Raw genomic sequence first — 18,337 nt, forward strand, 5'->3', positions numbered from 1 at the left:
ACATGGGGGCTGGTTATATCCCTGTCAGTCACATATAATACACATTACACACATGGGGGCCGGTTATATCCCTGTCAGTCACATATAATACACATTATACATATGGGGGCTGGTTATATCCCTGTCAGTCACATATATTACACATTATACACATGGGAGCTGGTTACATTCCTGTCAGTCACATATAATACACATTACACACATGGGGGCCGATTATATTCCTGTCAGTCACATATAATACACATTATATATATAGGAGCTGGTTATATCCCTGTCAGTCACATATAATACACATTATACACATGGGAGCTGGTTATATCCCTGTCAGTCACATATAATACACATTACACACATGGGAGCTGGTTATATCCCTGTCAGTCACATATAATACACATTATACACATGGGAGCTGGTTATATCCCTGTCAGTCACATATAATACACATTACACACATGGGGGCCGGTTATATCCCTGTCAGTCACATATAATACACATTATACACATGGGGGCCGGTTATATCCCTGTCAGTCACATATAATACACATTATACATATGGGGGCTGGTTATATCCCTGTCAGTCACATATAATACACATTATACATATGGGGGCTGGTTATATCCCTGTCAGTCACATATAATACACATTATACACATTGTTTTATATCTGACCTTGTACATTGTTACGGTTTCCATGATGGCGTCTCTACAGTCCTCTGCGCGCTGTTGCTCAGATTAATCCCTCTGTAAATAGGTGAGAATAATCAGACAGTAGCCTTGCAGTAAGGGTCAGATAGGGGGTCTCCCAATACGGCTCATTGCTATTACATTTCTGCATAACGGCAACTTATACAGTCCTCACACTACACTACGGCAAATGCACTTACTAAAGAATATCCTACTTGGCTTTGTGTTTAACCCTTACAAATCCCTGCCAGTAGTGCCTAATAAGTGCTGCAAGCCATTGGACAGCCGCTCGGCCCCGGATATGGGATGTCCCGCCTCCTGGAGACGCTGAGCTGTCAGTCACAGCTCTGCCCTTCCCCCGACTCTCCTACAGAAGAATTACCAGCCGACGCACATGTGCAGATGGGATGGATATGAAATCTCGGTGTTCAAAATCCCGACGCCGGAATCTCGACCACCGAAATCCTAACAAGAGCGGGAGGGGGGCACATGGATTGCAGGCCCTTGCTGGCTCGCTGCGCTCGGCACACTAATTTATTCTTCCTCTATGGGTGTAGTGGACACCCACGGAGGGAGAAAGTGTCGGGATTCGAACTGCATCCCGTGCAGACACAGGGCTGGAAAAACCATTGGTGGCACTGCTCAGAATATGCATCTACCATCGATAATCTGTAAAATATTGATGGTAACCGCACCGATGACCATCCCTAGATAACCCAATCCCATCACCAGCCTATTAATAAGCACATACACAGCAATCACCATCACACAGGTCCATAGGGGCACAGGCTATACCTCCCAACATGACCCATTCCAGGAGGGACACAATGCTCTGTTTCTGGGCTTCCCTCTTAATGTATGATTGACATCACCTGTTCTGAACAGGTTAATTGCTAAGAAAGGTGTTTCACCACAGGTGATGGCAATCATACATTAAGAGGGAAGTCCAGAAACAGAGCATTGTGTCCCTCCTGGAGAGGGTCATGTTGGGAGGTATGCAGTCACACACACAGGTCCCATAGGGGCACAGTCACACACACACACACAGGTCCCATAGGGGCACAGTCACACACACACAGGTCCCATAGGGGCACAGTCACACACACACAGGTCCCATAGGGGCACAGTCACACACACACAGGTCCCATAGGGGCACAGTCACACACACACAGGTCCATAGGGGCACAGTCACACACACACAGGTCCATAGGGGCAGGGGCACACACACACACAGGTCCATAGGGGCAGGGGCACACACACACAGGTCCATAGGGGCAGGGGCACACACACACAGGTCCATAGGGGCAGGGGCACACACACACACAGGTCCATAGGGGCACAGTCACACACACACACAGGTCCATATGGGCACAGTCACACACACACAGGTCCATATGGGCACAGTCACACACACACAGGTCCATAGGGGCACAGTCACACACACACAGGTCCATAGGGGCACAGTCACACACACACAGGTCTATAGGGGCACAGTCACACACACACACAGGTCCATAGGGGCACAGTCACACACACAGGTCTATAGGGGCACAGTCACACACACACACACAGGTCCAAAGGGGCACAGTCACACACACAGGTCTATAGGGGCACAGTCACACACACAGGTCTATAGGGGCACAGTCACACACAGGTCTATAGGGGCACAGTCACACACAGGTCTATAGGGGCACAGTCACACACACACACACACAGGTCTATAGGGGCACAGTCACACACACACAGGTCTATAGGGGCACAGTCACACACAGGTCCATAGGGGCACAGCCACACACAGGTATATAGGGGCACTGTCACACATGTATATAGGGGCACAGTCACACACAGGTCTATATGGGCACAGTCACACACAGGTCTATATGGGCACAGCCAGGTGTAACCCTTTCCCCAGCACCGCTCACACCGACACTGCATCACTTACACCCCGCCGGCCGCCTCTCCCGGAGATCCGGACACCTCTCTGCGCCACCGCACGCTGCTTTCTCCGGAGGCTACGGGAAAATGGCCGCCGCGGCCCTGCAGTGAGGACACCACCGGAAGTGGCATCATCAAGTTTCACTAGTGAGTGACTGTGACGTGGCCAATGGAACCGCCGCCTGCAGCGCCCTCTGCCGCTGGGGAGCTCCGTGGCACCGTGCGCGCCCCTGTCCGTTGCCGGGCAGCAGCCGGGGAGGTGACAGTGCTCAGTGCAGTGCTGACAGTGCTGTCCCTGGGGAGACCCCGAACCCGCTGCTGCCGCCCCCGGACACACTGGCTGCTGCTGCTGCTTGTATCTGCTGCCCGGCCGTGCTCTGCCGCCTCTCCCCCCGCCGGCAGCCGCTCCCCGGGGCTCTGATTCACACACACTGGGCACCGCCGCCGCTGCCTGCTGCTGTCCTCTGCCGGAGACTACATGAAAATGGCCGCCGCTGATTTCCAGTGAAGACACTTGTAACTACACAATGTTTATTCTAGTAACTAAAACGCTATCAAGTTCCGCTGTCACTTCCAGTCACACAGCGCCTCCCACATGTTATCCAGCGGCGGCCATTTTCCTGTAGTCTCCGTCAGAGAAAAGCGGCAGTTCCCAGTATGTCAGACTGTCACACACTCGGGGAGCCTCGGGGAGAGGCGGCACTGGGGGTGAGCATGGCGGGGTGTGAGGATGAGGATGGTCTGGGTGCGGTGGATGGGAAGAAAGAGCCCGCACAGTCCCTATTACAGGTTACACCTGTGTGTGTGTGTGAGGGGGGGGGAGGTAGGGCCTGGCCCTCAATCATCGATGGTATGATGCCTGGTGTAGGGATGGCCATCGACTATCGATGTTCCCAAAACATCGATGGTTGGGACCTAGTGAACGATGTTTTGGGCATCGATAGTGGATGGTCGAATAGTTTTATGCCATCGATGGATGGCTTCCGATGCTAAAAGTTGGGGGCACATGCGCACTGTGTGCGCAGTGTCATTGCGTCCAGCGGCGTCGCTGCGGGCGGCCCACCCTGCCGGGAGGTGCGCGCAAGCACAAAAGAAACTTCAACTGGATTGATGGCTAAAGTTTCGGTACTTGTTACCTAGAATGGCACCCACGATTTTGATCTTAGGCATCGCAAGGAAAAAAATCGCTTCGGTCGCATCGCATACGGCCAAAAGATTGCATGCGATGCGACCAACGCGATTACCCCAATTTTACATAGGGAACAATGATAAATGGCCAACAGACCCCAAATACCCACCCTGAAGTGTGAAATGGACCCCCCAATTGTTAACGCCACCCCACGATCAACGTCAACCCGAAGCGTGGCGAGCGGCGGCGGTACGTGTCCTCCGACCTTTTCATGCCCTCACTATCCACGTCGGCGTGGAGTTGAGAATAAGAAAGTGTGGCGAGCGCAGCGTGCCACCGAGCCCGAAGCGTGGCGAGTGGACGCGGATACCTGTGAAGCCACGCTTCGGACTCGATGGCTCGCTGCGCTCGCCACACTTTCTATTCTCAACTCCACGTCGACGTGGATAGTGGGGGTATGAAAAGGTCGGAGGACGCGTACCGCTGTGCTCGCCACGCTTCGGGTTGACGTTGATCCTGGGGTGGCGTTAACAATTGGGGGGGCCATTTCACACTTCAGGGTGGGTATTTGGGGTCTGTGGCCCATTTAACATTGTTCCCTATGTAAAATCGGGTCAATAGGGGCATTTAACATTGTTCCCTAAGTAAAATCGTGGTAATCGCGTCGGTCGCATCGCATGCGATTTTTTTTTTTGGCCACATCGCATGCTACCGACGCGAGTTACCTTTTACTATGCATTTCTATGTAAAATCGCGGGCATCGGTCGCATCGCAAGCCATTATAATGGCATGTGATGCCCGCGATGGGCGCCGTTCTAGGTAACAAGTACCAAAGTTTTTTCTGCGCATGCGTGCGGATCCCGGCCAGGCAGGCTGCCCGCAATGACCCTTCCCGTTGCTCTGCGCATGTGCGGCTAAGCGATGGCAGGAACCATCGATGGTGTGAGGTTGAATGGTTTATAGCCATCGATGGTTCCTGCTCTAAAAGACATCGATGGCAACCATCGATGGGGTATGTGCCGATGGCCATCCCTAGCCTGGTGCCAATGACTTGCTCCATCGATGGTAGTAAACCATATGAATATCCACCATCGATGGTACCACCGATGTTTTGGGTTTTTCTTACTAATTAATGAGCACGGATCTGATGGCATCTTCCTCCCTCTACCCTACTACAGAATGCAGCGTGGGGAGGTCGTGTTCCCGGTATTAGGCGACTTTGTGCTGCTTATTGTCACTTTATGCACATTGTGCTACGGCTCCGTTCTTTTGCTTCCATTTACATGTGTGTTTATTCTCCCCTATTGGCAGAGGGATTACGCTGCGAGACGCGCACAGAGACATTACACAGAGGACTGTAGAGACGCCATCATGGAAGCGGTAATATACAAGGTCAGAGGTCACATGTGACATCACTCTTATCTCTATTACTGACACAGGGACCTGACTGGGGAACCGAGGGGTCTGGGAGCGTCACAGTGATGTCACTCTTATCTCTATTACTGACACAGGGACCTGACTGGGGAGGTGAGGGGGTCTGGGAGCGTCACAGTGACATCACTCTTATCTCTATCACTGACACAGGGACCTGACCGGGGAGGTGAGGGGGTCTGAGAGTGTCACAGTGACATCACTCTTATCTCTATTACTGACACAGGGACCTGACCGGGGAGGTGAGGGGGTCTGGGAGCGTCACAGTGACATCACTCTTATCTCTATTACTGACACAGGGACCTGACTGGGGAGGTGAGGGGGTCTGGGAGCGTCACAGTGACATCACTCTTATCTCTATTACTGACACAGGGACCTGACTGGGGAGGTGAGGGGGTCTGGGAGCGTCACAGTGACATCACTCTTATCTCTATTACTGACACATGGACCTGACCGGGGAGGTGAGGGGGTCTGGGAGCGTCACAGTGACATCACTCTTATCTCTATTACTGACACAGGGACCTGACCGGGGAGGTGAGGGGGTCTGGGAGCGTCACAGTGACATCACTCTTATCTCTATTACTGACACAGGACCTGACCGGGGAGGTGAGGGGGTCTGGGAGCGTCACAGTGACATCACTCTTATCTCTATTACTAACACAGGGACCTGACCGGGGAGGTGAGGGGGTCTGGACACATCACAGTGACATCACTCTTATCTCTGATACTGACACAGGGACCTGACCGGGGAGGTGAGGGGGTCTGGGAGCGTCACAGTGACATCACTCTTATCTCTATTACTAACACAGGGACCTGACCGGGGAGGTGAGGGGGTCTGGGAGCGTCACAGTGACATCACTCTTATCTCTGATACTGACACAGGGACCTGACCGGGGAGGTGAGGGGGTCTGGGAGCGTCACAGTGACATCACTCTTATCTCTATTACTAACACAGGGACCTGACCGGGGAGGTGAGGGGGTCTGGGAGCGTCACAGTGACATCACTCTTATCTGTATTACTGACACAGGGACCTGACTGGGGGGGTGTGGGGGTCTGGGAGCGTCACAGTGACATCACTCTTATCTCTATCACTGACACAGGGACCTGACCGGGGAGGTGAGGGGGTCTGAGAGCGTCACAGTGACATCACTCTTATCTCTATTACTGACACAGGGACCTGACCGGGGAGGTGAGGGGGTCTGGGAGCGTCACAGTGACATCACTCTTATCTCTATTACTAACACAGGGACCTGACCGGGGAGGTGAGGGGGTCTGGACACATCACAGTGACATCACTCTTATCTCTGATACTGACACAGGTGTCACAAACCTGACTTGGTTCACACATGTTTCCTGATTTGCAATGGTTCCAGGCTTGTTTGTGTCCATGCTGCTGCTGCACAGTGTTGCCAACTCTGAAATGTAAAACAAGCCCAACCTAATCCTAAAAAGCCCAAAAACAAGCCCCACATACATTTGATTATAGATAGATATTTTACGTATTATTTATACAATCTACATGTAATGTCTTTACAATGATATTTTATCAGCACAAAACTGGTTTTTAAAGAATATTATAACACTTCCTGCTTCGCCTCATTAATGGGACATCGATAAGATGTATTAACATCTTGTCTGCCAAAGCGGGCGAGCACAAACTCCCCCCTCTGGCAATGTCCCCTTGAGCAAATGCCCAGGGCTGTAGCGGGCATGCGCGAGATCTCGCTACTCACGTGAGATCCCCAGTGCAGCCCGAAGCCAGCAGAAGGGACAGTGATGTCGCTGATTTGGGTATAGGGCTTCGTCACCCTGCAGCTGTTGAAGTGGATAGCGGCAGGGGGTGGAACATTCAGCTCTGTGGACCATTCATACATTTACCTTGCATATCGGCCTGTGCACATCGGCTTCTTCTTAAATGGGGGAGAAGCGGAATCAGTGCACATAACATGCACTGATTCCCCCTTCTCCCCCATAGCGCGCCTTCATACATCTGCCCCAATATGAGATATTTTACTTTCATTTTTTCTCTAAAGAAAAATCTCAAGTGAACATTGTCCTTTGTACGCACTGAGAAATATTTACCATACATGGGGCGGGATGTACTATTTACCGCATTGCTGTAGCGACCTGCTCGCGCTGTTTGTGGCATTCCCCACTGTTTCCGCCTTCGTCTTCCCCGTATACAACATTTTTTATGTTACTTGCGGTCGCAGCTGAGAACGCGATCCACTAGTCTAGCTAGCTGCATGATTGCTGCGCATGCACATCCCCATCTGCAAATTCGCCAGGTATATATAGCGAAATTAAAATCTCTATTGTCCTCCGCAGCTGCTCTTAGTACATCCGAGTCCGCAATCTGTACATTTTAATTAATAGGCTGGAAATACCGCGACGGAAGACTCGCGGTATTTCACAATGTAGGAGAGATGCGATTTTTTTGTGTGGGAAACCTTATTAATACATTAGAGAACACTGTGCCGCCACGGAAAACATGAAATAACATGGCGGAATAGGATAGTACATCCCGCCCATGGTGTGACAGGCGCTGTACGTTTTGTACTAGATCGTATGCGTTTTGAATGCAATGCAATGCAATCTAGTGAGCACATACTTTTTGTGCTGTCATCGCACCCGTTAAATTGTACCATGTGTGGACATCTTAAGAACAGATAGAACAATCTTACTACAAGCATCATTGTTAAAATCTGATTAGCCCTACTGCATACACACAAGCAGCAACATAGATACCGGGAGGCATTACCATTTCTATAAGCCTAGTTCTCACCTGTGTTTGTCCCTTATCTCTGTGCTGAATAACTGAATTACAGAGAAAAACAACACCAATCCCAAAATAAAACAAGCCCAAAAAAAGCTACTAAAAAAAAATTATAAGCCCAAAAACAAGCAACAACAACCATCAAAAAAAATAAGCAACTCACGAATAAAACAAGCCCAAATCCGCTTGTTTCAAGCTGACTTGGCAACTATGCTGCTGCAGCTGCTCTGCATTCCTCCTTGATTAATCACCTGACTTCAGCACTGGTCACATGATCCAGGTATATTCAAGTAATCCCTCTTCCTGGTTGTGACCTAATTGCTGCGGCGGCGGCCAGTAGCCAATCCCCAGCTACCTAGGGGGATATAAGGATTCACTTGAGAACAGCTCAGGGCCTTGAACAACTAGTCTGATTCCTGTGTTCATCCAGAAGTCGGCGTTCCAAGGCTCCAGGTTCCTGTCCAGAGTCCCAGTGGTTTTCTGTGCAATCTGCTGCTGCTACTACTAGCTGTTACCAAAGCTCCCTGGCTCTCTCCACCTGCCAGGTTACCTTCCCTGCTGTTACCATCTCCAGCTCCCAAGGGAAGAGGATAGAACATTCCAGCATGTCCCAGCAGAGTTTGCTATTGGTCTTAAAGGGCCATCACCGTCTTAAACTCCCTAGTCAGCACAGGCGTCAACTCTAAACCTCACTCGTCATTCTCCTGAGAGTTTCCCAGAGACTGACTCCAAGGCTCCTGAGTACCTGCTACAGTGATCCTCATCCTGCTGCTGCTGCTACGACCACCCTGCCTGGTTAATTCCACCCGCTGTAGCTGCTGTTCTATTATCTCCAGCATCCAGCTTACAGTCAGCTTCCCGAGTGCAGCACAGGACCATCGGTTCCCAGGTCGGCTCAGCCGTCGTCGACTCCCAGGTCGGCTCAGCCGTCGTCGACTCCCAGGTCGGCTCAGCCGTCGTCGACTCCCAGATCGGCTCAGCCGTCGTCGACTCCCAGGTCGGCTCAGCCGTCGTCGACTCCCAGGACGCCGCCGACGTTGACGACTCCCAGGACGCCGCCGATAACTCCCAGGACGACGTCGTCGTCGACTCCCAGGTCACCGCCGCCATTGACTCCCAGGTCGCCGCCGTCATCGTCGACTGGAGAATACACTATCGGTCCCCCGACCGACAGTGCCTTCCATTGGCTCCCAGGCACACATACCCTTCTGGCTTGCAGGCCAGACAGAATCCCCATTTGATCCCAGGCCAACGTACCCTCCTGGCTCCTAGCGGCTCCCAGGCCGTCTAAAATCCGTGTCGACTCCCAGGTTGTCAATACTCCTCCGGCTTCCAGGCCGTCTACAGTCAGTGTCGACTGCCAGGTTGTCAACACCCCTCCGGCTTCCAGGCCATGAACACTCCGGCCATCGACTACTCCCAAGTCACTGTTATCGCTCCGGCCTCCCAGGCCAACACAGACCAAGTTCCTCAGTTCCAAGCTCACTGCCACTAGTCACCGTCCATCTCCTGTGACTGGCCAGCTAGCTGTGGGGAACTCGGGTTAGAGGGCTGCGACCTTGCCACCGAACGCAGCGGAGTCCAAACCTCCTTCGCGGGGGTCCCTGGTGAAAACCGTCAGTGGTGTTAGACGCCGCGCCTCTGACCAGAGTCTCGTCAACTCCCCCACCTAGCTGTGCCCACAGTGCCAGTGATCCTCATACGAACTGTCCTTGCTTGTAACCCACAGTGTTCCAGTTCCCAGTGTCCACCACTGGCTCACTGTTGCCACAGTCGGGAACACCAAAGACCTGAGTCCTAACAACAGGGACCTGATTGGGGAGGTGAGGGGTCTGGGAGCATCATAGTGACACTCTTATCTCTATTATTACATGAACACGCATCAACCCAGGATTTTGGTATGTCTGAAAGGGTCAACCTTGGTGTTAAAACTCGGGTCTCAGACCTTTCTTTTTACCAGGATTGAGGAACTGGGATTTTCGACCAGGGTTGACCCTTTCAGACATAAGAAAAACCCACGTTTTTCAGCAAATTACCAGGTAGAACTGCTTCACCAGCTAATTTGCTACTGTAAGTGTGAAAAGGTGCAGGCTGCCCCGGGAAAATGACCCAGCAGTTAAAATGCTCGGTAATTCCCGGGTAGTATGTCTAAAAGGGGTATCACTGACCTGACTGGGGAGGTGAGGGGTTCTGGAGACTGGCTCCACCAGATTCTGGTCTCTGAGATGTGGAAGCCTGTAGTACAAGCCCTCTAACAATGCCTGCAAAAGTAGCATCTCTCATTATAAGCAGTTAGAGCTCTTTTCCTCTACAGTTTATATTCCATTTATATTTACACACCTTAAGTCTGAGATTTCTTCTGTCTAGACCAACACCCCTCCCCCGGCCGGCCTTATATTGTTGTTAAGCAGCGACCTAGTAGTGACTGCAACGTACTAAATCAGGCATAATCCAAAGCAATCTATTTCTAGTATCAGTTTTATTTTGTGACATTACATGGGACTGACAGGGATATAATCAACCCCCATGTGTATAATGTGTATTATATGTGATTGACAGGGATATTACCAGCCCCCATGTGTATAATGTAATCAGGTAATCAGCACCTGAGACCTTGGCTTACACCTGTTCTGGGTACAGGGCTCCTGATGCTGGGCAAGCTGGCCAGGTGATATCTACAGTGCTGCTGCCTATCCCGAATACACTGCCAGCACATGTATTACCTATGTCTTCCTATGTATGTTTATATGTGCTTAGCAGTCCCCCCAACACTAATATTCACCTTTTTAATCTGACTTAATGATAATCAGACGTTATTAATGTATTTATTTTATGGGTTAATTAGGGTGAAGCACTGACCAATATTAAAGAAGAAGATATAGATGGAGAAGAGACGTATGTGACTGATATGAAGGCAGAAGGTACAGAGGGAGAAGAAGAGACGTATGTGACTGATATGAAGGCAGAAGGTACAGAGGGAAGAGAGATGTATGTGATGTGTGACCAGCAGTGTAAGGAGCAGGAAATCCCTGCGGGTATATGTACAGGTGAGTAATAATCGCTAAGTACAGAACAGAAGGTCTGATTCCAATATGTATGCAATACCGATGGTCACAGCTAAGCGATTATCGGTGGACATTCCATACACTGCGCACGCACCAAGGTAACTCTGTGATGCTGCCGCAGTGAGTACTCGGAGTGAATGACAGGAAGGGACGGCTTGGGGGAGGAAACAGGAAGTGGCGGCAGGAGAGTCATTGTCATTATCAGGGTGTGTTCCTGCCATCAGCTGTGACCATGTATGTAGAGAAACACGGGCCAGTATCAGTACTGCAGCGGCCAGTCTGCGTGACCATAGAATCAGGGAGCCGATGTTCCCCATTTCTGTGATGGTGCCGTGTATGGTGAGGTGGTTGCTCAGGACCTTGCAATGGCTCCGGTGGCCGTGTGTAATCTTGTCTGGGCAGCTGCTCACCTGTGATGGTTACCAGGTCTGTAACCTCAGACATGGCAGCTGCGTAGGCTTCTGTGTTCTAATCACAGTCACATATTCTCCTTGTTCAGTCTCTACAGTATTATCATATTCTATACCCTCTTCTGTCAGCTCAGACTAATGAGGGAAATGTATCTGCCTCGTGGGTAACACAGGAGCCAACATCTCCTCTTACACCAATGTTCTCAGCTGTTCCCCAGCCTCCCCACAGCCTGGTGATGCTCCTACAAGGGACATTGCCGCAGTGATTCCATCATTAGTCAGTGGGAGGAGACCCGGTGTGACATTATCCTTCCTGTGCAGTATCGGTCATGAGACATTTATTATGGCTCATTACTTTCATGTCTGTACTGTGGTCTTTCCTGTCTGTTTCTGGTAATGGACTCTCTGGTGGCCTCCGGTGGTGAGTCTGTGCGTTTGCAGCTCAGTCTTACTAGAGTTGCTCTATGCACATGGCTGGGATAAAATGACCTCGGTATCCCAGCTCCACCTGGCAGCATTAGAACTGGGGACATGTCAGGATCTTTCCCAAGTGACTTATCACTTGAGCCCTTCTTAAGGCATTCTCCGCAGCACTGCCCCGCCGGTGATAGTTTCTTGTTCCTTTTGCAGGTGGCTGCAGTTTCCTGTTTCCAGCTGGTCACCTGTCAGGTTACTGCTCTGTTAGGAGCTCACCAGCCGTCTGCTGGTCCTTAGTCTGTTTCTCCCTGTTCATAGCCCAGTGCAGCCTTTCCTGGCCTTTTGCAGTTTCAGCCTTCTTCCATTCTGTCTGGAATCCTGTCAGTCGGCTCCAGTCTGCCCCAGCTTGCTTCTTCCCACCTGCAGCTGCTGGAAGTCTCTTGGCCCAAGAGCATGGTTTTGTAGTTAGATTTCCTTTTGACCGTACCCTTAGAGCAGGAGTGGCCAAACCGGTCCTCGAGATCTACCAACGGTCCACGTTTTCCAGGTTACCTAGCTGCTTCACAGCTGTAGTCATTACCAACTGTCACATTTTAAAACCTGCTGCATTCATTCCTACTATAGATCCACAGGTTGCCTGGAAAACATGCACCGTTGGTAGACCTTGAGGACAGGTTTGGCCACTCCTGCCTTAGAGGATCGCTGATTCCTTGTCTCTCCCTAACACCTGGTTGCACCGGAGCTGGGGCAGGCTTAACTCGCCCCTTCAAACGTGGTGACTAAAGGCGAAGCCTAGCATTTGCATGAACCAGCCATCTCCCTTTGGGAGTCAACAGAGTCAGTGTAGGTTTTGCTGTGGCCATTCTAAACAGCAGTCCCGGCTGTTGGTTCACACCCAAAACCATAACATTATCACTTGTCATAATGCCCGTTGTCTCCCTGTATTATGGTGTCTTCCATGTCCTAGAGCTTACAGACCCCACCTCCCAAGTGCCTCGGCCTATAACAGCCACTTTCCCAGTTCTGCAGTCATTTACTGGTATTCTGCAGCCATCAGGACTTCAGCCCCAAGTAGTGTAAGCTCGAGATCACATACAGATATATTTACATGGAACAGACACCTCAGAGATTACTATAAGTAAACCGCATGCCAGATCTTCAGTATAGCACAGGTAATCCTCACTGAAGAGTATGCTCACCAATTGTCCAATTAGCACTAATAGATATTGTGCTGGACAATTCTCTCACATACTTCAAGTCTTTTCCAAACAAGAGAAATGATGAAGTAACAGATGTCTGGCAGGTATAGGTAACATGTATTGTATAGAAATATTGCACAATTAGCATACGTCTATTCCAGACTTGCCTTACTGGATAATTCGGTACTTGTTTCCCAGCACGGCGCCAGCGATTAAAATTGTATCCATCGGGTCCTAAAAAATTGCGTCGATTGCATGCAACCAAATCGCATGCGATGCGATCAACGTGATTTTTACATTGGAACCAATGTAAAATGGACCCTGAGACCCGATTTTACATTGGGCCCAATGTTAAATGCCCCCCAGACCCCAATTTTCATTGTATACCCACTCTGATGGGTCAAATGCCCCCCCATTGTTAACACCACCCCACGATGAACGTCAACCTGAAGCGCCACGCGGTACGCGTCCTCTGACCTTTTCATACCCCCACTATCCACGTTGGTGTGGAGTTGATTTTACATAGTGTGGAGACCCACCGAGCCCGAAGCATGGCGAGGGGACGCGCATTATTTCACAGGTATTACGCGTCCCCTCACCACGCTTCGGGCTCGGTGGCTCGCTGCACTCGCCACACTATATAAAATCAACTCCACGCCGATGTGGATAGTGGGGGTATGAAAATGTCGGAGGACGCGTACCGCCACGCTTTGGGTTGGCGTTCATCGTGGGGTGGCGTTAAAAATGGGGGGGGGGGGGCATTTCACATACAAATTACCCATCAGGGTGGGTATACAATCAAGAATCGGGTCTATTGGGCCATTTAACATTGTTCCCTATGTAAAATCGGGTCCATGGCATACAATGGACCCGATTTTACATAGGAATTTAAAATTGAATACAATGCATTCAATGTTAAATCACGTCGGTCGCATCGCATGCCATTATAATGGCATGCGATGGACCCGATTTTCTAATTGTCGGGGAAAAGGCTAAAAAGTAGCCAAAGATCGCGTCCATCGCATAACTTAACTTAAGGTATGCAATGACCCACGATGGGCGCCGTGCTAGGAAACAAGTACTGATAATTCTCTCTAATAAGTATTTTCCACAATAGAGAATTTATGACTGGTAATTCCCTTACAGAACAATCCTGCGCAGTCCTTCCCAGTACCACAAGTATATTCCACAGTAGATGGTTACAGACCACTAATACATTTCCTGAGCAGCACAAATCCTAAGCACTGCAGCAAGATACTGAGTATATCCTCAGACTACACCGGAGTAATTACACCATAATGACCGGGCAGTAGGCGCACATCCTAAGCACTGCAGCAGGATACTGAGTATATCCTCAGACTACACCAGATTAATTACACCATAATGACCTGCCAGTAGGCGCACATCCTAAGCACTGCAGCAGGATACTGAGTATATCCTCAGACTACACCGGAGTAATTACACCATAATGACAAATCCTAAGCACTGCAGCAGGATACTGAGTATATCCTCAGACTACACCGGAGTAATTACACCATAATGACCTGCCAGTAGGCACAAATCCTAAGCACTGCAGCAGGATACTGAGTATATCCTCAGACTACACCAGATTAATTACACCATAATGACCTGCCAGTAGGCACACATCCTAAGCACTGCAGCAGGATACTGAGTATATCCTCAGACTACACCGGAGTAATTACACCATAATGACCTGCCAGTAGGCACACATCCTAAGCACTGCAGCAAGATACTGAGTATATCCTCAGAATACACCGGAGTAATTACACCATAATGACCTGCCAGTAGGCGCACATCCTAAGCACTGCAGCAGGATACTGAGTATATCCTCAGACTACACCGGAGTAATTACACCATAATGACCTGCCAGTAGGCACACATCCTAAGCACTGCAGCAAGATACTGAGTATATCCTCAGAATACACCAGAGTAATTACACCATAATGACCTGCCAGTAGGCACAAATCCTAAGCACTGCAGCAGGATACTGAGTATATCCTCAGACTACACCGGAGTAATTACACCATAATGACCTGCCAGTAGGCACACATCCTAAGCACTGCAGCAGGATACTGAGTATATCCTCAGACTACACCGGAGTAATTACACCATAATGACCTGCCAGTAGGCACACATCCTAAGCACTGCAGCAGGATACTGAGTATATCCTCAGACTACACCGGAGTAATTACACCATAATGACCTGCCAGTAGGCACACATCCTAAGCACTGCAGCAGGATACTGAGTATATCCTCAGAATACACGGGAGTAATTACACCATAATGACCTACCAGTAGGCACACATCCTAAGCACTGCAGCAGGATACTGAGTATATCCTCAGACTACACCGGAGTAATTACACCATAATGACCTGCCAGTAGGCACAAATCCTAAGCACTGCAGCAGGATACTGAGTATATCCTCAGACTACACTGGAGTAATTACACCATAATGACCTGCCAGTAGGCACACATCCTAAGCACTGCAGCAGGATACTGAGTATATCCTCAGAATACACCGGAGTAATTACACCATAATGACCTGCCAGTAGGCACAAATCCTAAGCACTGCAGCAGGATACTGAGTATATCCTCAGACTACACCGGAGTAATTACACCATAATGACCTGCCAGTAGGCACACATCCTAAGCACTGCAGCAGGATACTGAGTATATCCTCAGAATACACCGGAGTAATTACACCATAATGACCTGCCAGTAGGCACACATCCTAAGCACTGCAGCAGGATACTGAGTATATCCTCAGAATACACCAGAGTAATTACACCATAATGACCTGCCAGTAGGCACACATCCTAAGCACTGCAGCAGGATACTGAGTATATCCTCAGACTACACCGGAGTAATTACACCATAATGACCTGCCAGTAGGTACACATCCTAAGCACTGCAGCAGGATACTGAGTATATCCTCAGACTACACCAGAGTAATTACACCATAATGACCTGCCAGTAGGCACACATCCTAAGCACTGCAGCAGGATACTGAGTATATCCTCAGACTACACCAGAGTAATTACACCATAATGACCTGCCAGTAGGCACACATCCTAATACATCCTCATCAATACAGGATCAGACTAATTACATCACACAACCGACTGTCCAAGGAAACTCTGACTGACGGCTGAACATCTTGTCCGCACCACGCAAAGAACCAAGCAGGATTATAGCTACAGCAACCACACAAAGTCCGGCACATGGGCACAGGCTGCTCACCTGACTGGTTACCAGGAGGCTGATTGGTCCTTGCAGAACTAATCTGACTGTGATCTACTGAGCTGTGCTTATTACAGATTCTAACACCCTGGTGTAATGTAATGTGTGTTCCTGGCTGGGGTGGTAACAAAAACACCACCCGGTGCACATCGGGCACCACAGCTGGATACTAAGTAACTTTCCCTACACTCTTATGGATACTTCGCAGCTTCTCTTCCTCTGTCCTGCCCCATTCTCCAGCTCAGTCCTGATGCCCCCATTCTGTGTGATCTCCTTCTGTACCCTACTCCTCTGTCCTGCCCCATTCTCCAGCTCCGTCCTGATGCCCCCATTCTGTGTGATCTCCTTCTGTATCCTACTCCCCTGTCCTGCCGCTGCCCCATTCTCCAGCTCAGTCCTGATGCCCCCATTCTGTGTGATCTCCTTCTGTACCCTACTCCTGTCCTGCCCCATTCTCCAGCTCAGTCCTGATGTCCCCATTCTGTGTGATCTCCTTCTGTACCCTACTCCTCTGTCCTGCCGCTGCCCCATTCTCCAGCTCAGTCCTGAAGCCCCCATTCTGTGTGATCTCCTTCTGTACCCTAATCCTCTGTCCTGCCGCTGCCTCATTCTCCAGCTCAGTCCTGATGTCCCCATTCTGTGTGATCTCCTTCTGTACCCTACTCCTCTGTCCTGCCGCTTCCCCATTCTCCAGCTCAGTCCTGATGTCCCCATTCTGTGTGATCTCCTTTTGTACCCTACTCCTCTGTCCTGCCCCATTCTCCAGCTCAGTCCTGATGCCCCCATTCTGTGTGATCTCCTTCTGTACCCTACTCCTCTGTCCTGCCCCATTCTCCAGCTCCGTCTTGATGCCCCCATTCTGTGTGATCTCCTTCTGTATCCTACTCCCCTGTCCTGCCGCTGCCCCATTCTCCAGCTCAGTCCTGATGCCCCCATTCTGTGTGATCTCCTTCTGTACCCTACTCCTCTGTCCTGCCGCTGCCCCATTCTCCAGCTCAGTCCTGATGTCCCCATTCTGTGTGATCTCCTTCTGTACCCTACTCCTCTGTCCTGCCGCTTCCCCATTCTCCAGCTCAGTCCTGATGTCCCCATTCTGTGTGATCTCCTTCTGTACCCTACTCCCCTGTCCTGCCCCATTCTCCAGCTCAGTCCTGATGTCCCCATTCTGTGTGATCTCCTTCTGTACCCTACTCCTCTGTCCTGCCGCTGCCCCATTCTCCAGCTCAGTCCTGATGCCCCCATTCTGTGTGATCTCCTTCTGTACCCTACTCCTCTGTCCTGCCTCATTCTCCAGCTCAGTCCTGATGTCCCCATTCTGTGTGATCTCCTTCTGTACCCTACTCCTCTGTCCCGCCCCATTCTCCAGCTCAGTCCTGATGCCCCCATTCTGTGTGATCTCCTTCTATACCCTACTCCTCTGTCCTGCCCCATTCTCCAGCTCAGTCCTGATGCCCCCATTCTGTGTGATCTCCTTCTGTACCCTACTCCTCTGTCCTACCCCATTCTCCAGCTCAGTCCTGATGCCCCCATTCTGTGTGATCTCCTTCTGTACCCTACTCCTCTGTCCTGCCGATGCCCCATTCTCCAGCTCAGTCCTGATGTCCCCATTCTGTGTGATCTCCTTCTGTACCCTACTCCTCTGTCCTGCCGCTGCCCCATTCTCCAGCTCAGTCCTGATGTCCCCATTCTGTGTGATCTCCTTCTGTACCCTACTCCTCTGTCCTGCCCCATTCTCCAGCTCAGTCCTGATGCCCCCATTCTGTGTGATCTCCTTCTGTACCCTACTCCTCTGTCCCGCCCCATTCTCCAGCTCAGTCCTGATGCCCCCATTCTGTGTGATCTCCTTCTGTACCCTACTCCTCTGTCCTGCCCCATTCTCCAGCTTAGTCCTGATGTCCCCATTCTGTGTGATCTCCTTCTGTACCCTACTCCTGCCGCTGCCCCATTCTCCAGCTCAGTCCTGATGCCCCCATTCTATGTGATCTCCTTCTGTACCCTACTCCTCTGTCCTGCCCCATTCTCCAGCTC

General features: G+C 50.5%; 2 protein-coding genes across 13 annotated transcripts in view; one reads left to right on the top strand and one right to left on the bottom strand.

Moving 5' to 3' along the window:
* Positions 1-18,337, bottom strand: part of LOC146009929 (uncharacterized) — a 453,438-nt gene that overhangs the window by 291,347 nt on the left and 143,754 nt on the right. Inside the window, exons 1-2 of one of the 7 annotated variants that reach the window (XM_083150576.1) lie at positions 2,627-3,107; positions 670-741 (exon numbers count right to left, since the gene is read on the bottom strand). The exons of 5 other annotated variants lie outside the window; for them this stretch is intronic. In XM_083150576.1, the coding sequence (XP_083006702.1) occupies positions 670-693 (24 nt within the window). In that variant the 5' untranslated portion in view covers positions 694-741; positions 2,627-3,107. Of the gene's footprint in view, positions 1-669; positions 742-2,626; positions 3,108-18,337 lie in introns of those variants that run through there. One more of the 7 variants, XM_083150573.1, reaches the window with a different exon arrangement.
* Positions 2,878-18,337, top strand: part of LOC146009983 (uncharacterized) — a 32,543-nt gene continuing 17,083 nt past the window's right edge. The window contains exons 1-4 of one of the 6 annotated variants that reach the window (XM_083150696.1): positions 2,878-3,408; positions 5,060-5,140; positions 10,802-10,877; positions 10,926-11,003. In XM_083150696.1, coding sequence (XP_083006822.1) covers positions 3,277-3,408; positions 5,060-5,140; positions 10,802-10,877; positions 10,926-11,003 — 367 coding nt within the window. In that variant the 5' untranslated portion in view covers positions 2,878-3,276. Of the gene's footprint in view, positions 3,409-5,059; positions 5,141-10,801; positions 11,004-18,337 lie in introns of all 6 variants that reach the window. The other 5 variants (XM_083150697.1, XM_083150695.1, XM_083150694.1 and 2 more) reach the window with 5 other exon arrangements.

The sequence above is a fragment of the Crinia signifera genome, chromosome 6 (genome assembly GCF_055691185.1).
Source record: "Crinia signifera chromosome 6, ASM5569118v1, whole genome shotgun sequence".
In the NCBI taxonomy this organism is placed as follows: Eukaryota; Metazoa; Chordata; class Amphibia; order Anura; family Myobatrachidae; genus Crinia; species Crinia signifera.